This window comes from Phalacrocorax aristotelis, chromosome 11 (genome assembly GCF_949628215.1).
Source record: "Phalacrocorax aristotelis chromosome 11, bGulAri2.1, whole genome shotgun sequence".
In the NCBI taxonomy this organism is placed as follows: domain Eukaryota; kingdom Metazoa; phylum Chordata; class Aves; order Suliformes; family Phalacrocoracidae; genus Phalacrocorax; species Phalacrocorax aristotelis.
In genome coordinates, this window is record NC_134286.1 from 11,563,655 (window position 1) to 11,583,316 (window position 19,662).

General features: G+C 56.8%; 1 protein-coding gene across 3 annotated transcripts in view; it reads left to right on the forward strand.

Moving 5' to 3' along the window:
- Positions 1-19,662, forward strand: part of NLGN3 (neuroligin 3) — a 42,431-nt gene that overhangs the window by 16,237 nt on the left and 6,532 nt on the right. Inside the window, exons 2-6 of one of the 3 annotated variants that reach the window (XM_075106907.1) lie at positions 2,671-3,415; positions 4,509-4,568; positions 11,664-11,723; positions 14,419-14,568; positions 16,223-16,408. In XM_075106907.1, the coding sequence (XP_074963008.1) occupies positions 2,938-3,415; positions 4,509-4,568; positions 11,664-11,723; positions 14,419-14,568; positions 16,223-16,408 (934 nt within the window). In that variant the 5' untranslated portion in view covers positions 2,671-2,937. The remainder of the gene's footprint in view (positions 1-2,670; positions 3,416-4,508; positions 4,569-11,663; positions 11,724-14,418; positions 14,569-16,222; positions 16,409-19,662) is intronic. The other 2 variants (XM_075106905.1, XM_075106906.1) reach the window with 2 other exon arrangements.

Here is a 19,662-nt window from a genome sequence, read left to right on the forward strand (position 1 = left end):
CAGCCCTCGTTTTGCAGTGACTGGTGTAAGCAGCCCAGCCAGGCAGCTGCGGGCTGCGGAATGGTGCTGCCTGATGCTGTGAAATTGCTTTGCTGGAGGAGTTGGTGGAGCAGCAATGCCTACGGCAGCATGCAGCCGCAGCCCCAAGGAAGTGAGGAAATCAGCTGGTAAGCCACCGCTGCCAGGGCTGTGGTGTTCCTGCAGAGAGAAAACAATGGCAGGTCAGTTGAAATGGCTCTGTGGGGAGTTGCGGGCACTATCATAAAGACTGGAAGCTGCCTGTAGCTTCCAGTCATACAAATTAGATATGACAATCATTAATAATTTACCTTTTTCCTAACCCATGGTACCCAAAGGAACCTGAGCAGATGATTTGCACTGGGCGGTTTGCCTTCCAGCAATGTCAGGCAGAGTGGTGGGTCTCAAGCACCTTTGAGATCCCACTTAGAAATGCAGCTCTGGGGGGTCCTGGGCTGTCACTGCACCCTGGGACATCGCTGCTAGCCAAAGGTCAGTTCTCTGCTGAAGGAGGAACATAGCTGCAAGGAATATTAGACAAATGATTGTTTTCTTCCAGAGCTTGAGGTAGAGTGGGGCAACAGAGGCAACTCCGGCAGTGGTGGGGCAGAGCAGAGCCTGGGGTCTCTGGGTGCCTTAGCTGTATTTCTGTCCCTTGATACATTTTTTGTCTCTTAGGCTTTGGCAGCTGTTTAAGGGATAATGCAGCAGTGTCATGCTCCTGCTGGGTGTGCTTCTGTCACTGCCTGGTGGGGCAGGAGGAGGTGGAGGGGAATGATGTGCAGACATGATGGGGGTCAGGGGTAGAGCAGGATGAGCCCTGGTCATGGTAGCTCAGCCTTCAGGTTGTTCCTGTGCCATGGGTGGGGCAGTAGGTGCAACTGCTTCTCCCCATCATTTGTACCACTCTCCTTGTCTGGCATTACCTGTGGTCCCTCCATGGACTCTGGAAATGTGCCCGCACACCCAGCCCTGCGAGGCCTCACTGCTCAGGCAGGCTGGATGCAGTAACATAGTTTTCTGGGATGAGTTTTTCTTATTATGCCTGTCATACCCTGATTTCTGAGCCTGCTGTGTTCCCTGGGCATATTAGGAGGGCAGGCACAGCATGGGCCTATTTACTTAATGACCAGCAATGAATTGCCTGCACATGTGCAGTGCAGATTTGAGACGCCCTCCATGGTTTGTTGTTTGGGGTTGTTTTTTTTTTTTTTCCCCTGCGGATTTTCCCTGTTGGATAAGGTGTTCTCTGTTCATGGAGTTCCTGCCCAGCTGAGCCTCCACCAGAGCTGTACCCTCCCATCTGCATACAGCCCTTATTTTGTGCTCTGATAATTCCAAGGCAACTCTGCTCCTCTCTGAGCTCGGGAAAGGTTTACTGGGTGGGCATGTAAGGATGCTCTGGGGCAAAATGCAGGTGCCCTGCCACCGCTGCCATCTTTCCCAGGGTAAGGACATGTGGCAGAGACAGGACGAGCATCCTCTGACCTGCCATGAAGCAGTGCCTTTTACCAGGGACCTGGCTGCAAAGCCACCTGCGGAGGTGCAGAGCTGGCCTCTGGCTGACGCTGCTCTCACCCAGCCAGGGTGAGGGCAAGCACCAGGGGAGCACAGCCTCCGTGGCTCCCCTTGCCCAGGTCCCCCTGGGAGCAGCAGTGCTGGCGGGGGGGGGGTGTGACGGGGGGAGGCACTTACATAAGCCCTGAATGCGGCAGGCGTTGCGGGGAGGTGAAGGGCAGTGCACTGAAAATCCACACAGCCTCCAGCAAGGGCTCCCTGGCGCAGGATCTCTGCTCGCTGACATACATCCGCAGGTTCCCACCTGCAGCCGCTGCCTGCCCTGCCTGCAGCTCCCTCCCTTCCCTGCAGACCCCATGGAGGGCTGCCACATCTGCTCCCCCCCTGCCGACAGCCCAGCATGGGGACATGGGAGCAGAGCTCTGCCTCCCTGGGGCTTACCTGAGTGGCCAGGAGTCAGCCGAGGCAGGGAAGGGGTGGCAGGGAGGCTGCATTGCTGGCACAGGGGACACTGCCCAGAAGCACTCTGGCTGTTACTGTGGGGGTCTCACCACTTTGGCCAGCGGCACATGGAAGGAGAAAGCTGGCTGGAGAACATGTAAGCAGCCAAAATGTATGTCTAGGTAGAACATGAGGGTCTAATTTGCTGGTGTGTGAGACGGGGTGGTGGCACCTGGACAGGTGAGTGATGTTGGGGTGGAGCTGAGGCAAGGAGCACAGACTGCGTGGCATGGGAGTGCAGGTGGCTCCAGCTCAGCCAGGCAGGGAGAGGTGCCACCAGGTTCTTGTGCAGGGGCCATGCTTGGCAGCAGTGATGACCACCAGGGAAGTGGCAGGGAAGTGGCACTCTGCCACCGCACAGGGCAGCTGTGGGGCTCACCTAGGGAAGGCTGGCCCCTGAGTGCTGGGGACAGGCTCTGCAGACATGGACAGATGCAGTCTGTGTGTCTGCATGTGCTCAACTTGTGCTGCCTGTGCTTGCCTGTTCCCTGAGCTGCCTGCCTGGGCAATGGCAGAGCCAATGAGCACCCATGGGTGGGAGGGTTTGGCTAGGGATCCTGGCTCCTTCTGCACTGCAGCACTTTGACCCTTCCCGGAGCAAGTCTGCTGTTAATTCCCTCCATCTCTCCACAGTATCAGCAGTCCCCTCCAGGCTGGGCCGTTGGCAGGACAGCAGCAGCAGGCAGCTGGCAGGCTGTAAGGAGCAGTGGCACATCTCCCTGTATCTGTGCTCTCGACTCACCCAGCAGAAGGTGTGGCTGCACTGCACACTCCTGACTCCCGGTTCTACTGCTCTGTCTGTTCCCTGTGGGCAAATTGGAGGCTTGGCATGATGGGGATGCCCTGAGCCCTCACCTCAGGAGCTTCAGGCCTGGATGTTGGTGCTGCTCCTCTCGGACGATGTGGCTGATACTCTGGAGAAGCCCTCTCTTGCCCCCCGTTCTCCAAGTGCCTGAGCTGGTGGCTGGCTGGGACCTGCGCCTCACCCTCTGGGTCCTGAGTTTTGCCTCAGTGGTTGTGCAGATGGAGGGCCAGGTCTACTCGCCAACTGTCAACACGCACTATGGGAAGTTACGGGGTGTGCGTGTGCCACTGCCCAGCGAGATCCTGGGGCCCGTGGACCAGTACCTGGGGGTGCCTTATGCTGCCCCCCCCATTGGGGAGAAGAGGTTCATGCCCCCTGAGCCACCGCCGTCCTGGTCAGGCATCAGGAACGCTACCCACTTCTCGCCAGTCTGCCCCCAGAACATCCACAACGCTGTTCCTGAGATCATGCTGCCCATCTGGTTTACCTCCAATTTGGATATCGTGGCCACGTACATCCAGGACCCCAATGAGGACTGTCTGTACCTCAACATCTACATCCCCACAGAGGATGGTGAGTCCCCACCGGGGTGCCCATGGGGGGCAGGGGGGCGGGCCGCTCTGCCCCTCCCCTGCAGTGGTTCCTCTCACCTGGGTGTTGTGTTTGAAGCATGTGGTTGTGGACCCTGCAGCATGCTGTCTGTTTGTGGAAAGCTTTCTCTGGCCACGCAGCTCACCCTGTTGCTCTCAGCTCCCATCTCTGTCTCGCGTGCTCCTGCTCTCCCACGCCTCCCGGTTGTCCCCCTCCCACCTCCATGGCATTGTCACGGGTTCCTCTCTTGTGTTGCTAAATCTGAATCCGACTCTCTGACCGCAGATCCACAGAGCGACAAGCTGGTTTGTGCTCCCCAGGCGCCGAGTGCCAGGTTCTGTCTTGAGTTGGTTCGGGTTTGTCCTTCCTCCCCCCTTCCCACCCTCCTAGGTCCATGCGCTAGTTGTGGGTGTGGGCTGTGGCTGTGGCTGGGAGGAACACTCTCTGCCTCTCCTTGGGGAGATGGTCTGGCAAGGAAGGGACTGTGGAGCCATTTTCCGGGCCCTGGTACAGACGGGAGGTTGGGGGCACCAGCAGGCATATCACTTGGCTGCTCCCCCATCCACCAGCAGGATGGCGGCAGAGTGATGAGCCTGGGGTACCGGGGACCCACGGGGCATGGTCCCATTGGGGTGAGGCTGAGCGGCGATGGGTGCCTCCTTGTCTAACCTTTTCCTTTGTAGGGGATCCCGCCTGAACTGTAAGTAGAGGGCAGAGGAGGCAGCGCCTGCCCGTGCACCCGCCCCAGCCTCACTGCAACGGGAGCCCCCAGGGGTTTTCAGTGGGCTGGAAGGGACCTACAGTGGGTCTGCTGCACTTGGTGGAACGGGCTGGTGGCTTCTCCCAGGCTGGTTGGCTCCACTCCTCTCTCCCTGGGGCCCTTGGCCACCAGATGCATCATGCCTTCCTTCCCACCCAGCATGGCCGGCCCAGAGTTTTCCTCCCACAGCGACGCTCCCTCCCCATCTCCTGCGGTCCCGGGGGCGGTGGGAGGGCAGCAGCGTGGTTGTGATTGCATGCCCACTCCCACCAGTGGAGCCTCCTGTTATTTTGTAGTCTTTTATTCATTTTACAGTAAAACGGATTTCCAAGGAATGCACCCGAAAGCCCAACAAGAAAATATGTAGGAAAGGAGGTATGTAGCAAGCCGACCGGCAGAGAGGCACAGAGAGGAAAGAGAGAGTGAGAGAGTGAGAGGGTGCCTGGCCGGCCTCCGGCCTGCAGCATGCCTCTCCGGCACCTCTCTGCTGCCACCCAGACTGCGGGCCTTCTGAGCAGCCCACCCTGCCACCGCCCAATTCCCACTTGGAGGAGCCCTGCAGATGCTCCGGCCACCTCTGCTCCCTGGCTGGGGGAGCCAGGATCGGTGCCAGCTGGGAGTGCAGGTCTGGGGTCAGGTCAGAGGAGGATGCTCATGTTGCTCCAGGCCTTTCAGAACAGCTTCTCCTGGGCTGAGCCTGTGCTCCTACCTTCGTCCTGCTGGCACCAGCAGCTTCCCAGACTGTGGATATAAGGGGGAGCCTCTGATGGTGGGTAGCACTTAAATGCACCCATCCCTTAGGGATGCATCCCCTGCTGGGAGTGTATGGGACCCGCTCAAGGAAGCACCTGGCCTGAGCTCTTCCCCCATTGCATCCCTGGTCATTTTGCATCCAAAGCTCCTCAGTTAAAAGCAGAAAACTTCTTCTGGCTGTGAAAACACTGCCCATGGTCCTACCCATGGTTCCTGCCCATGGTCCTACCAAGGCTGTTCCCCACTGCTCTTACCCCCATGCCTCTGCCAGCCCTGCCAGCGAGGATCTGTTCTCCACTCCCAGCACAACATCCTCCCTGAGCTCCAGTCACCCTGCGGGCAGCCAGGCACCTCCACTTCAGACACATCTCCACTTTGTCTTGCCTCCATTCCCAGGGCAGTGTGGGGCTGATCCTGCTGCACTTTGGGGCAAGGGGGGCAGCTCAGACCCCCTTGCCCCAAAGCAATCTTGTCTTCCTGCCCAGCCCCAGCACCCTGGGCTGGGGAATGGAGACATGCAAATGGGAGCTGGTTTGGCCCCTTGTTGGACACAATGCTTCACTCATCCCGCTGCATGGCTCCCTTGCAGGCAGGGAGAGCCTGGGCTGCTCTGTGCATCCCAAAGTTGGATGTGCAAGTGGTTGGCAGCCAAGCTCTTCTGAAAGGCTCAGTGCAGGGAGGGGGTGTCTGGCAGGCAGGGGGCTGCTGTCCTGGGCATCCTGTGGCAGTGGGGTCCCTGCATCCCAGCCTTTTCCTCCCTGCACCCCTGGGGTTGGATAGGTCTGGTGCAGCTGGGCTTGGTTTGGGGAGCACTTTCCTTCCAGCCATTTCCCCAAGTTCTGTTTTTGGGTTTCTTTGCTTTGCTTTTCCTGTTGCTGTCCTGGCTATTCACACGCCATCTCTCTGAGTTCACAGGCTGCCCCTGAAAGGGCTGGCACATTAGTGAGTCTCTGCACGCTGCCTCCGGAGCCGGCTGTGCCAGAGATCGCCAGCCACTTCAAAGCACTTCCTCTCCCGGCCCTCCCACCGGCTGCTGAGGCTGGCAGACCCCCACCGCCCCCAGCCCTATGGCCAGGGCCTGGGAAGCAGGGTCTGGGTTATGGCTGGAGAAGGGGGACAATGTAAGGCACGGCAAAACACCTTGGCCGTGCTCGCCTCCTGGTTTTCTGTCCCTGCTGGGTCTGTTCACAGGCAGGATTTCTTTGCAGCCCATCCATGGTTATCTCTGGTCACCTCCGGGGAAGCTGGTAGGGGATGTGCCCTCTGCTCTGACTGGGCTCTGCTGACTCACAGACCAGCTGTTCCCCAGAGCTGGCGATTTGAACATCCAGGTGTGATGTGCTGGGAATTAAAGCACCCAGACACTGGTGCCACCCATCGGCTCCGGCCATGACTCTGGTGGCCATTGACCCACATTAATTGAGTCACTTCTAATGAGACACAGATGCCCCCCTGCCCCTCATCCTGTATCCTGGGTTAGTAATGCTTGGGGTGAGGCTAATGTACCTGCAGTGCTGATTTCCTCTCAGGTTGTGTGTCATTTGAACATTGGCTCGTTCTGGAATATTCTTGATTATTACTTCTAAGGCCACATATGAGCAGTGAATGAGCTCTCCTTTCACAGAGCAGGCAGCTGTGCAGTATTTTGTTGTTTCGAAATGCCTTAGCTCCCATCTTACTGGAGTTTTCATGATTTCCGCCACCACTAAGCTCAGTGTATTTCATAGTAGCCAAAGGAGTGAGGATTTATCAGAATTTATCCCTGGGACAGAAAAACATCCCTGTTTCCCTGCCCAGTTGCCCACAATAATATCCTATATGGAAATTTCCTACATGCCACTCCCCTCCATACATGTTGGTCCCTTCTCTAGAAGCAAGGCAGGGCAGCAGTGCTTTAAGAAAAATTAGCCCTGCATGGTGCTGGGGGAGCTGACAGCGCTGAGGCTCAGGTTTTGCTGTGTAAAATAATGCTGCCCATCTGAAGAGCACGTCTACACACACACACACACGGTACAGTAGCGATGTGCAAAACGCAGCTCTACCCTTTGCTTTGTGCTGCCAACACCTCCAGCCTGTGTTTGGCTGTGGCAGGTGCCAAAATGCTTTCCCCTTCCCTCCACCACCAGCCTGGACATGCCTTGCTGCACACTATGAGGATGTGGATATAATTTTTGGAGGAGGAAAAGTGTGGTTGCCATGCACACAGCAACTCTCCCCAGTTTTTACCAGCAACAGCCCTAATCTCTCTGGATGGGGCTGTGCAGGGTCCACGATGCTGAGGAGACAAATGTGCCAGTCCAGCATCTTGTTCTGTTATGCAAGGGTGGCTGGAGCTCTCAGCAGCTCCTGGGCTCGGATTCACTTTCAGCTGCTCTGTGGGAAAAGCATTGTGGCTTCTTTGCTGCTCTCCAAGAAGCGGACTTGTCCGAGTACCAGCTGAGGCTTCCCTACAGCTGCACAACTTCTGCAGCACTCCCTTGCTGTAAGGCTTCTCACCAGCCTCCTGCGAAGCCTGCTGCTTTGCAGAGCTGGCTTGGAGCAGACCACCACCTTGGTGCCCCACTTCCACTCTGGGGAGTGATTTGCAAAGGTGAGGGTAAGTTTGTGCTGGCAGAGGCAGCAGAATGTGAGAAGATGTAGTGCTTTTTATGGAGTCTGCTTAAGGATGGAGATAACTCCTGCGCATCACCCAGGGACAGGGAGGGGCAGGGCAGCACAAAGGTGCACTGCAGTCCTGGAGCAAGGGCTGATGGCTGGAGGGGTCACCAGACACAGGTCCCAGGGGAGCTGCCTCTGCCTGTGGGGTTGTGCAACAACAGGTTCAAAGGCTGTCATCAGTCCCAGTCCGAGGAATGTTGCTCCTGGAGAAGCAGCTGAGCCAGCATGGCCACCAGTATGTGTGCCTTGGTGCACATGGCCATCAAACATGGTGGCAGCGCTGCTGCGGCATCCTGCTCCCTGCAGCGTTGTGGCTGCTGTGTGGGAGTGGGTGCCCCAGGGAGCTTGTGCTGAGGAGGGGGTCCTGGGGCTGCCTGTGGCCACCCTGAGCAGACATTTGGATCTGGAAAAGTGTCAGCTCAGGCTCCAGCTCTTCTCTTATCCACACCATGCTAAGCACAAAAGCTCCAAGGACTGAGGCCCCTTACCCTCCTTTATCTCTGTCTGTGCTGGTGTCAGTGCTGTTGGCATGGTTTACTTAAGATAGCATAAATCCAGCATAGTTGCCTCTGTTTCAAGGAAAGTGATTTTATATTTTACTAAACTTGAGCTTAAGTCTTCCTAGAGCCTTCAGATAAAAGCATATGTATCCTTCCTATCAGCCTGAACACTTTAAGCTGACTGCAAAGTGACATTGAAGCAGCACAACAGGCATTCACGCTGGGTTAATGGAGGGAGTTTTTGATGGGTAAGGAGAGTAGGAGCCATGAGGCCTTTCAGTTTTTCCAGCTCTGAATCCACAAGCTTAAACCCATTCCTGTGAGCTCTGTATGGTGGCCTTTGCCAGTGCGGAGGAAGATCTTCTGGGATGGGTGTCCCTGAACATGGCAATAACCAGTGGAGGGAGATAATGGAGCAAAGTGCAAGGGATGGATGAAAGAAGTGAAGCTGTAATTACTTTCAAAAGCTGTTGGGCATTGGTGGGTCATTGTGGAGGTGAACAACTTAGCAAGAGGCAAAAAGTCTGCTTGGTCGCAGCAGCCTATGTTCGCTGTAACCCCAGCCACCCTGGCACCTTCCTGCTGATGGGGAAGGCTTGTGCTTTGCATCTGCCACACACATATGCCACTGCTGTTCCCCTTCCCTGTGGCCTGTGTTACTGTGCTCCTGCTTTGCTTAGCTTCCCAGTGCTGCTTTCTACCATCCTTTCTGTGGTATGTGAAGCTTAGGTTGCTTTAGGCTTGTCCCATCCATCTTGAAGATCGAGGGTGGTGGCCTCCTGCTGGATTCCTCCCTGCTCAGCCAGGACAGCTGCTCAGATCACAGGGATGTTGTCACTGCCCTCTCTTACAGCCTGACAGCTCCTCATAGCCGGTTCCTCCATCCCTGTCTGCATGGAGACTTTCGTCCCCTGAAAGAGATCAGGCTGTAGGGCTGCAGCCTGGCTGGTCCCATGGCTTTAACAGCACCAGGGCCCTTGGCAGTGGAAAGGGATCTCCAGCTGCCTGTGACTGGCTTCACAGCTCTGAAGCATAGTGCAGGTGAAGGCTTGCTGCCTGTGGTCTTCATTAGAGAAAAATCCCTATCCCTGAGCAGTACCAAGGAGATTGGCGCATAGCACTGGTTAGCAAATATTGCATGACTACTTTGTCATTTAAGTGCTTTCTGGGCTTGCAGCTCTTCCTAATGAAGATGCAGTAGGTCAAGCCTGCAGCCTCCTGCAAACAGGCTGGGCAGCCGCACGCACCTGGCCAAGCGTGCAGCTGGCAGGTGGACTGGGAAGGGAGCGCGTGGGAAGGACGCAGCAGGAAGGGGGGATGCTGAGCCTGGGGTGCTGGGGCAAGAGATGGCAGGGATGGGGGGGTAGCATTGGGTGAAGACAGGAGAATTGTGGGAGGAGCTCAGAGGATGGCTGGGTGGTGAAGCAGGAGGCGAGGAGGCAGGGCTCAGGAATGGAGCGGGTAGGTCAGGAGGTAAACTCCAAGTCGGAGGAAATCAGGATGGCTCTGGAGACAGCAGATCCATCCCTGTCGCAGGCAGGAGCAGCGCTACCTCACCTCTTCCTGGCAGTGTGTCTCGCCTGGCCTTAAATACCTCCCAGGCCATGTCTTCCAGCACTTTCCTGCCCTTTCTGTCAGAAAGGTTTTCTTCTCATCCAGCTTCCAGCTTCCTTGTGTAGCTCTGGGGTTGCCTGTGCTCTGCGCAGCAGAGAAGGAGTTGCTCTTCCACATCACCATCTCACAGTGGCCTTTCATGTGTTGGGATGCTGCTTTAGCTCCCATCACTCCTCTGCTCCCAGGTTTCATGTGACACAGCCTCCTGCAAACTTTTGCCTGCTGAATTTTTCTAGACTTCTGGTCATTGCTCCTCCAGACATTCTCCAGCAAGTCACGGCTGCTTAAGGTGTGAAAGCTTCTTGCCCTGATGGAGCTGCCCCACAGCCTGTTCAGACCTCTCAATCCACCATCACAAATTCCTTCTGAATTCAAATCCTGCCACCCTCTATGCTGCCAGCCCTGTTATCTGTCTCCTGTGTCACCTGCGGGATCCCACTCCCAGAGTCGCAGTGAGGTTGAGTCCCTGATTTTGTCTTCCTGGCCAGTTTTGTTCTTCCCTTGTCGTAGTTTCATCCAGCCACAGGGCTGCCCCTCGCTTGCAGGAGCTTTGCTGGAGGCCGTGCAAAACTCTTGCTGTGATGGCAATGGGGCTGGTTGGTGACAGCAGTGGGGCCCTGGGATCAGCTGGGTGCCTGGAGGGGCCTCCTAGCCCTGTGCATCTGGGGTGGTTGCTGGGCAGCGTGGGCACAGCGTGGGAGTCCTGCCCAGGGGAAACCATGCTGTCACCCCTGAGGTCGCCATCACCCAGGGAACCTTTTCAGTTCAGGCATTAAGAAGCAGAGGACCACAGGTGCTGGTCTGCAGCTATAAGGGGATAAGGAGACTATGGCCTCTTCCTGTAATTCAGGGCCGCAGGGCACAGGGGTGGCACCACTCGGCTTTGTGCCCACAAGGGCATGCAACCCTTTGCAGCAATGGGGCCTCAGGACAGGTCTGCACTGTGTCTGCTCCCCACCAGCCCACTGGCTCATGCTGGCTGCATGCAGCTCAGGGAGCGTCGCGCTTAGTCCACGCCATCCGCAACAGCATCCCACAGCACTGGGCTGGGGCTGCTGGCCTGGCCCGTGTCCTGGCTTCGCAGATTTGCTAAGGGCTGTGCAACAACTGGAAGGCATTCAGGATGTTACAGGAAACCAATATTTTCAGGGTTCTGCCTTGGTCAGGGCAAGCTGGTCGATGCTTTTGTAATCCTCAGTAAACCATGCAACTGGCCTTTTAAGAAGGGAGTTGGTACAGGACAGAGCTGAGCAGCACAGGGAAGCACCCATCGTGACGGCCCCCTGCAGCATGCTGTGGTGGTCTCATGCTGCGACACTGGTGGTATGCGGCATAGCTGGGCCAGGCACAAGAGGCTGTGCACTGCGTAGGGATGATGGGCAGGTCCCCGGCTGGTGGTCAGTGGCCACCCAGGGCAACCCTTCAGGTGGGCTCTGCTGGTGGCAGGGGATAGTTGTCCCAGGTGGCAGCAGAGCTGGGAGCAGGGCTCCTGCTCACACCCGGGTGGTGGTAGAGGGAACCTGGCCCTGGCCCAGGGAGCTGAGGGTGCATGAGCAGGCAGGGGCCAGGCTGGGATGCAGGAGGATCAGTGACTGCTTTGAGAGGCTGATCGTCCGCCAGTGCTGATGCTGCCCCAGGCCCTCTCTCCTCCTGCCCACTGCCCCGGCGCTCCTTGTGGAGGATCTGGGAAGGGGTCCAGGGGAAGTTCCATCCTGGCTCAGCTGCTGGGGCAGTCCTGCCTGCACCCTGTGCCGCCCTGGCTCTGGGAGAGGTGCAGTGTGAGTAGCCAGCAGTTCTGTGGGGCACAGGCCTGGCCCCACCGTCTCTGCTGTCATGCTATTTTTGAATTATCTTTTTTTTTTGTTTTGTTTTGTTTTTTGTTTTGTTTTGTTTCTGTTTCCTTTTGTTTTCCTTTTTGTTCTGTCTCCTCATGTTTGGTCCCTAGGAGCCAGCGCTAAGAAACAGGGCGAGGACTTAGCGGATAATGACGGGGATGAAGACGAAGGTATTTCTGTGCTCAAGGCTGCCACTGCATGACACCCAAAGCAACTGTTTGCCTGCCATCCGCTGCCATTCCCAGGGAGCCCCTGTGTGTGTCCGTCTGCCGTGCTGGGCAGCTGCGCGGGGCGGGGGGCAGGCTGGCTGGCTGTGCAGGGCACCCAGGCCCTTCCCCTCCTTGGGATGGGGGGAAGCTTGTGGGGTTTTTTGCTTTAGGAGAAGTTTGCTCCTGCTCCACTTGAGCGAGGGCAGGGAGGAAGCATGGCAGCTTGGGAGGAGAAGAGCCCTCAGACACCTGGGCCCATTTCACCTCGAGCCCGGTCACATCCCACCTCCAGCCTCATCCCTCCACAGTCAGTGGCATGCAGCTGTGAGCCAGCAACCTTCCCCTCCACCCTTGCCAGGCCCCACCAGCAGCCTGGCACCCTTGGCACCCACAGGGTACCTGGCTGTACCCAGGAGACCTGAGGTCTGCTTGGACATAGTTTCTATTAACTTCTGTCCTCCTCCACACAATGCAAGTGAGGTCTTGCTTGCAGCCAGAGCATCAGCACCAGCCAAGGCAAAGCAAGTGGGCTTTCAAGCAGATGTGATTCTAGACATAAGCCAGGGCTAAGCAAGCTGCAGACTAAGCTATTTTTAGTAAAACAGGGTTGTTCATTTGCAGAGTGTGAAGTAGTGTGTTTGGCTGCAGGGATGTGAAGAAGAGGCGGGAGGAAGGGTTGGCCAGGGTGCAGCCCTAACATGCCGAGGACAGTAAAAACCTCACAGTGTGCAAGAGTCCCAGGGCGGCTCGAGAATGGCCTGGCAGATGGCGTTTGGGTTCCAGGAAACAGATGAAAAGCTTTTTCCTTGGCAGTACCAAACCCCCATTGTATTCGCCCACTAACCTGTGCCCCAGGATCTCTTGTACCAGGGCATAAACTGGCATTCAGCCTAAGTGACTTGACAGTCCTAAATCCTAATCCACTAAAATGTGCGGCAGCAATTAGGAGCTGTTTATTCCCTGGTACGTCTCCACATGTTGCTGCCGTTCTGCTGCGAGGATGTCCCTTTGTGTGGCGGTGGGAGTGTGTGGCAGGGAGGAGAGGACATGGGCACAGGTACCGATGTTCCTGCCCTTCGCATTTCAAGCAGGTTGCCCTAGGAAGAGTTGTTCTGCCATAGCTCTGCCACATGGACGATGTCTGTCCCAGAGGAGCTGTGAGTGCTTTTTGCTCCCCAGGTCTGTGTATTTGCCTGACTGCATCCTGGCAATAGGAAAAGAGCCGGCACAGGTTTTGCCTCATTCTCCTGGAAGGAAGAGGTTTTCTGTATGGGAAGGAGGCTAACCCTTAGCCATACCATGGGCCACAGCTGGAGGTGGGGATGGCCAGAGGAACCCATCAGCCTGCCCTGCAACCTTCTGTGCTGGGCAAGCTGCAGGGAGGAGTGGACATGGCCAGGGGTTAGGTGGGTGTGAGGGATCATGTCCACCCTGGCTGGGCATCCCCACTGAATTGGTGTGGTTGTGCACTGGGAGTCCTAGCCCCGTGGCGACCATGGTGGGGGGTGGCTGCTGGGATGGTGTGGTGCACCAGTGAGGGAGGCAGGCAGGGAGCAATGGCTGGCCAGGGCAGCTAAGGCTGAGCAGCCCCAGCAGGCAATGCCAGCCCACCTGAGCAAGGTGCTGGGTGCAGATAAGCACAAGGGAAGGCAAAGTCCATTGGTGCTGGCTTGCCAGCCCAGGAGAGGGCTGGGCACCACAGGCATGTGGTACCTGGCACCGTCTCTGTGATGGGCGCAACCGCCTCCTTTGTGTAATATGGGCGAGGTGTACCAGGAGCCAAGCACGGGTATTCTTCCCTTGTGCCTGGACTCTGCTCTATGAAGAATTTGAGGCAAGTGGGGCAGAAGGTGCAGGACATCCCCTGGACAGGGCCAGTCAAGAGAGGGAGCATGGCTGCTCCCTGTCCCCGAGGCTCCTGCAGTCCTTCATCCCCAGCCCTCAGGGTCCCATTCCCCATCCTCACTCCATGCCTCATGCCCTGTCCTTGTCTGGACACTGTGCTCACCTCCCTGACATACACACATCCACACACTGTCTGCCGCATCACCATGTCTGTGTCTGGGCACTGGGGTGCCATGGGTTCACATCCAGGCGGCTAGCAGGTTTCTGCCTTCCCAAGGGGATGGGAGAGTCAGACATTGAAGCATCCACCAGTGCCCCCCTGCCTTCCAGGTCCTGCACACCCCATCCCTGCCCCCCACACAATGCCAGCTTCCAGGACTCCCGGAGCCAAGGGCTTGGATCCAGCCAAAGACAGGACATGGGGCTGCGTCCTGGAGATGGACTCTGCAACTCCCCCCTGCAACAAAGGTGCCACTGGTCTGGCTCCCACATGCAGCCAGAGCCCCGCTCTGGGGAAGAGCAGCTGGGTCCAGCTAGCATCTCTCCCACATGTGCTGAGACCCCCCCGCAGGGGACAGCAGTGTGGGGACAGTGCAGCAGCTACTGCCACTCAGAGAGAGACTGGCAGGGTTGGTCCAGTGGTGGTCAGCTTTGGAGGTCCACGCTGCGGACCCCAGGAGACCTCTGGGTTTGGCTCCTAAGCCCCCTCCCTGGTCCTGGCAGCTTGCATTGCCCTTGTCCTTGGTCTGCCTGTCAGGCAGGGTGCTGCGGCCATCATCAGGGTCCTGTGTTTAACCGCCTCTCCTTCCAGACATCCGGGACAGCGGGGCCAAGCCGGTGATGGTGTATATCCACGGCGGCTCGTACATGGAGGGCACGGGGAACATGATAGACGGCAGCATCCTGGCCAGCTACGGGAACGTGATTGTCATCACCCTGAACTACCGCGTTGGAGTGCTCGGTATGGGCTGGCCAGCATGGGCTGTGCTGCCAGCATGGCTGGGCAGCAGGATGAGCCCCCACGGCTGACCAGGCTTGAACCAGCCAGGAAGGGGGCAGTGGGGGACATGGGGCCTGGCAGGATGGGGTCTGCACTGCGGCTGCTGCCCCTGCCCTCCACCCTGGCCACCAAACAGGGTGCCACATGGCAGTGCCCCCAGTGGGCGGTGACAGCGTGGTCTGGCTCCTGGCACTGGCCCCCCAGGCTCATTTACACAAACGGGCTCAGCTGAAAGCAAATATTGGTCTGCGGTTAAATAAATAATAAATATGTTTACCCAGCAATTCCTCCTGAGAGGGCTTGTAGTGGTGAGCTGCCAGCAGGTACTGCTTGGCTCCCCTGGGGACCCAGCAGCTCTCCTGCCCCGGGCATGGGCTGCCTCCAAGCCAGGTGAGCTGCTGGGACCCCTGCAGCCTGGCTGCCTGCAGAGGGGGTCATCGAAGGCTGTCGGATGCCATATAGAGGAGGGTGGCAGTCCCATTTTCACAAGCACCAGTGACCTAGAGAGGCAAGATGGGGACACAGAAGATTTGCCTGGAGCATCACTGCTGCCTCCCTTAGAAGCAGGGAGGACAAGAGGCGTGGAGGTCTGGGGAGAGCTCCTTCCCAGCCAAGCTGCTGGAAGGGCTGGCTCTCTTCCTAGCCATCCAGCCTGGCATGGTGCTCTCCCTGGACAGCTGGGCTCCTGGCCAGTACCCAGGGCAGCACATCCCTCTGACAGCATCTAGCCTCCACAGTCTCTTGCAGAAGATGGCAGTTACCTGGTAGAATATAGGCTTTTCTGTAAAAACAAGCCTATTCACAACCTTTCAATATTAAAAGTCATGCCTTTAAGAGGGATAGGTGCAAATTTAAGAGGCATAAGTCACAAAATGAACTAAGACTTAAACGGTGCCATTGTCATTTCCATTGAAGTGCTGCAGTGCACCCGGCCAGAACACCTCCAGTGTCAGAGCAGCACTGGCTCTGCTCCCTGCCTGCCAGGGTTACCTGCCTGGATTTTTACCTCAGGACCATGGTTTTGGCTTCCTGCTTTGCAAATTAAACACTGATAGCTTATCCTGGGTGTTTCCTTTGCTATTGAAAGCATTTCTCAGCATCTTTCTCACTGAGAGCCTTTGTATTTTAAGCTGCAGTGGGTTCCTCTCTGTCCAGCCCACCTCCTTACATTTATAAAGCCTCCTCCAGGCGACAGTAGTCCATGGAGAGCATTAGCTGTGCACACACCCAACCTGCCTGCTGCCACGGATGCTTTCTTGGCTTTCCTTGGAGCACATGGGAGGCATCTTGAGTCAGTATTAGCACAGGTAGTGGTATGGGTAGGACAGGGCTTCGCGCCCATCACTGTGTCACTGATTGCAGTTGGCTGGAGAGGTTCCCTGGGGCTTGCAGCTGCACTCACAGCCTTTTGCCCCTCTGTTCTCTGCAGAGGGTGGCTGGAGCTCGGTGGTGTCCCTGCTCCAGCTTAGAGTTCACAGGACTCTCTCAGGAGTGGGATCTCGTGTTGTGATGGAACAGGGACCCAGAGAAGCTCCCCTAGGCCTGGGGAAGGGGGGTGGAAGATCTGGACATCCCTTGCTTCTTTATCCCTAACTGGGCTCCCCTTGGCCCACAGGGTTCCTGAGCACGGGGGACCAGGCTGCCAAGGGCAATTATGGGCTGCTGGACCAGATACAGGCGCTGCGCTGGGTCAGTGAGAACATTGCCTTCTTTGGGGGAGATCCCTTGCGGATCACTGTCTTCGGCTCTGGCATCGGTGCCTCCTGCGTCAGCCTACTCACCCTCTCCCACCACTCTGAAGGTAGGTGCCAGCTGTGCCTGAGGATGCTGCAGCTGTGAGGAAGCACCTTGCTGATGCTAACCCAGGGAAGGGGGCCTGCCTGGGTACTGCCGGCCACACTAGCAAAGTCATGGCTGCTTTTTAATTAGTCACTGGTGAGAGCCTGACCCAGGGCCAGGAAGTAAAACCTTCTCACTGTGGGCAGGGAGAGGCCTGCGGCAGAGCATGTGGGAGCCATGGATGGAGCTGGTGCTCCAGGCACACAGGGCTGCAGCCTGGGGCCAGTACCTGGGTGTGACGAGAGGTGGACACCTCTTCTGCGGTGCCCTGCCCAGTTGCCTGGGGTCACCTATGTGCAGGTGTAGAGGGGGTGTAGGGCATCATGCAGGGCACTGGGAGCACAGATCTCAGTGCTAGGAAAGGCATTCATACTGGAATGGAGGGGAAGCCAGACCTGAGCCTGGGGAGGGATGGGAGAGATCTTGCAAGAATGGGAGAGCTGGAAGAGCTGCAAATAGAAAAACACAGGTGGAAGTGATATGACTAATATCTGTAAATATAGCAGAGTGTTTACTCTAGATAAAGAAAGGAATTATTTACACTAAAAGATTATGTTGGCATAAGAGTAAATGCATGTAAACCACCTGCAAAGACATTTACATTGAGCACTGGGGAAAAAAATAACCATGGGAGTAGAGGCGTTCTTGATAAACTTCCTAAAGAAAATCACAGGAGCAAAGCCTGAACTGGATGTGGTCTGCAGGGGACCAGGCTGCCAGGGACTTGATCACAGGGGCTTTATGTAACAGTGCAGCCCTCTTTCAGTGCTGTGTCCCCAAGCATGGTGCAGGGAGAAGGGGAAATGCATGGACAGTGGACATGGGTCTGCATCCCAGACACACACGCACAAAATTGCACCTGAAGCCATTGCAAAGAGCTGCAGCCCTGCTCAACAGGCTGGGAACTGCACAGGAATGAAGGAGACCTTCAGAACCTCAGCAGGGCTGATGGCATGGCAGAGGGTGTATGGGAAGAGCCTGGCACTGGCCAGGCTGCTGGCAAAGTTAGGCAGCCTTCCTCCGATCCTGGGAGCTCTCGATGGGCTGATTGCCTGATTATTGAAAGTAGGAATGATCTCAGTCCAGGCTGCTGCAAAGGTGGCTGCACCAGCACCAGCATCATGATCTGATTGATAGTATTTGATGTGGAGGTTTGCCGGTGCTGCGGGCAGCACGAGGCTGGTATTAGCTGTGGTGAGAGGTGGCAGAGGCTGATCTTATGGTGGGGAGTGAAGGGCAGCACCCTGCTTGGCCCAGACCTGGCACAAGGCTCATAGGATGCTGGCAGTTCACCATGGAGTTAAAGACAAGCCCGAAAGAGCTCTCTTCTCCCAGATTTCTCCAGCTGACCTTTTGGGTAAACTTCCCTGATTCTGGCAAGCCACTTGCCCTTTGGTGAGCTCACGCCCATGCAGAGACCCATCACCATGCTGGGCTCTGCTTCCCACTGATGGCCCCTTCCCCAGGGACAAGAGTGGGGCTGATAGGCTGCTGTGCCTCCGCACCCATCCCTGATGCCCATCAGGGTGCCCAGCGGTCACAGCTGGCTGCCAGCCTCTCCTTGGACAGGCCATCAAACTGAGGCAGAGAGGCTGAGACATGCTGCCATGGCCCACGGGATCAGAGCATGCAGAGGAGCTTCAGAGCCTCCTGGGTGGTGGGATATCCAAAACAGGGTCTGGAGCCCACCAGTGCCCCATGCTCCCTCTGTGCAGGATCCCGTGACACAGCCAGCACCAACCCACTCTGTGCAGAGTGCTCCTGCTCTCAGGGCAGCTGCTCCCGCCACTGGGCTCCCCTTCTTGCCCCAAGGACCAGAGCTCTGGGGGATGCTCTGCCCCACAGACCTGACAACAGAGGCATGTCTGCTCCTGGTGGGCAGCTGCTTCCCAAAAGCTGATGGTTTGGGTGTTCCCACATTAAGTCCATGGTGGATCCTGGTCTTTGATGACTGACCTGCAGCCTGCTGGCTATGCTGTCACTGTTGCCAGTGCCCTGCCATGTTTGAGTAAAGCAGGGAGAAACAAAAAGGCAGGTAAAGCTGTAGTGATCCAGCCCTGGCAGGATGTATGGAGCTGCTGTTGTCCACTCAGGACACATCTGTTCTGGGTAAGCCCCTTTCCCTGCCGCCCCAAGATGCTCAGGACACTTGTGCTCAGTCTGTGCTCCTGCGTGAGTGCCCAGTGCCTGAAGTCAGCCCCTCTGTCATCCTGCTCCCCCTGTGCCAGATCCTGAGCAGGATGCTCCTGGGGTTGTTGCCCCATCCTCTTCAGGTGGCTTGGAAAAATATTAATGGATATTAAACTACATTAAGCTCAAGAACATGGAAAATATGAGTTATACCTACAGAGCTGCTGCCAGTATTGCAATGTCAGAGCAGGGCAAGACCAGGGCTACCCTCACCATTTTTGGGGCTCTTGGAGTAGGATTCCCAGCTACCCAGAACTGTGTTGGGCGGGCTTTCTAGCCCACAGGAGGAGATGCTTTTGATGGCTAAAGCCAGAGGATGCTTTCCTTGTGTTAGATAGTAAATTGAGCAGTGTGTAGGAAAGAAGCACGGGTAGACTTATTTCTGAGCAGTGGGCAGGGCAGGGGATGCTCTGTGGCTGCAGGGCCTGTGCAGGACCATGCCATCTCTGTGTGGATTCCTGGGGCTCTGTGTGCCCTCCTGCCCTTGCACAGGGACACTGGGCAGCATAGACCAAGGGGTGGGGAGTCTTTTACAGGCTGAAACCTTCTGCAGAAAGAAAAAGGGTTTCCTCTGCCCACACTGAGTGTGAAAGGCCAGCGAGGGGATGCTGGGTGTAATGCATTCATGATGCTTCTTAGGGTGATCCTTTCCATCATGGGAGTGCCTGGGAGGCAGGTGGGGATCATGGGGAGCTGCTCTCAGTCCAGGAGTCCCCTCTCTGGGATTGGGTGCTTCTGGCTGGGCAGCCCCAAGACTGCAGACTGGTTTTCCCAGCCAGATGGTGACTCCTCTTTGGAAGCAAGACCATGTGCTTGGCTGCCTAGGTGGTCCCATCTGCTTGTACAGGCCCAGGATGGAGGGACAAGCGTGGAGAGAGGCTGGGGGTGGATTGGAGGGGCTGCTTCTTGACTTTCCAGCCACAAAAAATACTGCCATGCCAGTATAGCACTTTTCAGGTGATGCTAGTCTTTCTGACACTAAACCCTGCATCTACATGCCATGTCCTTTGCTGCCTCATCCAGCCC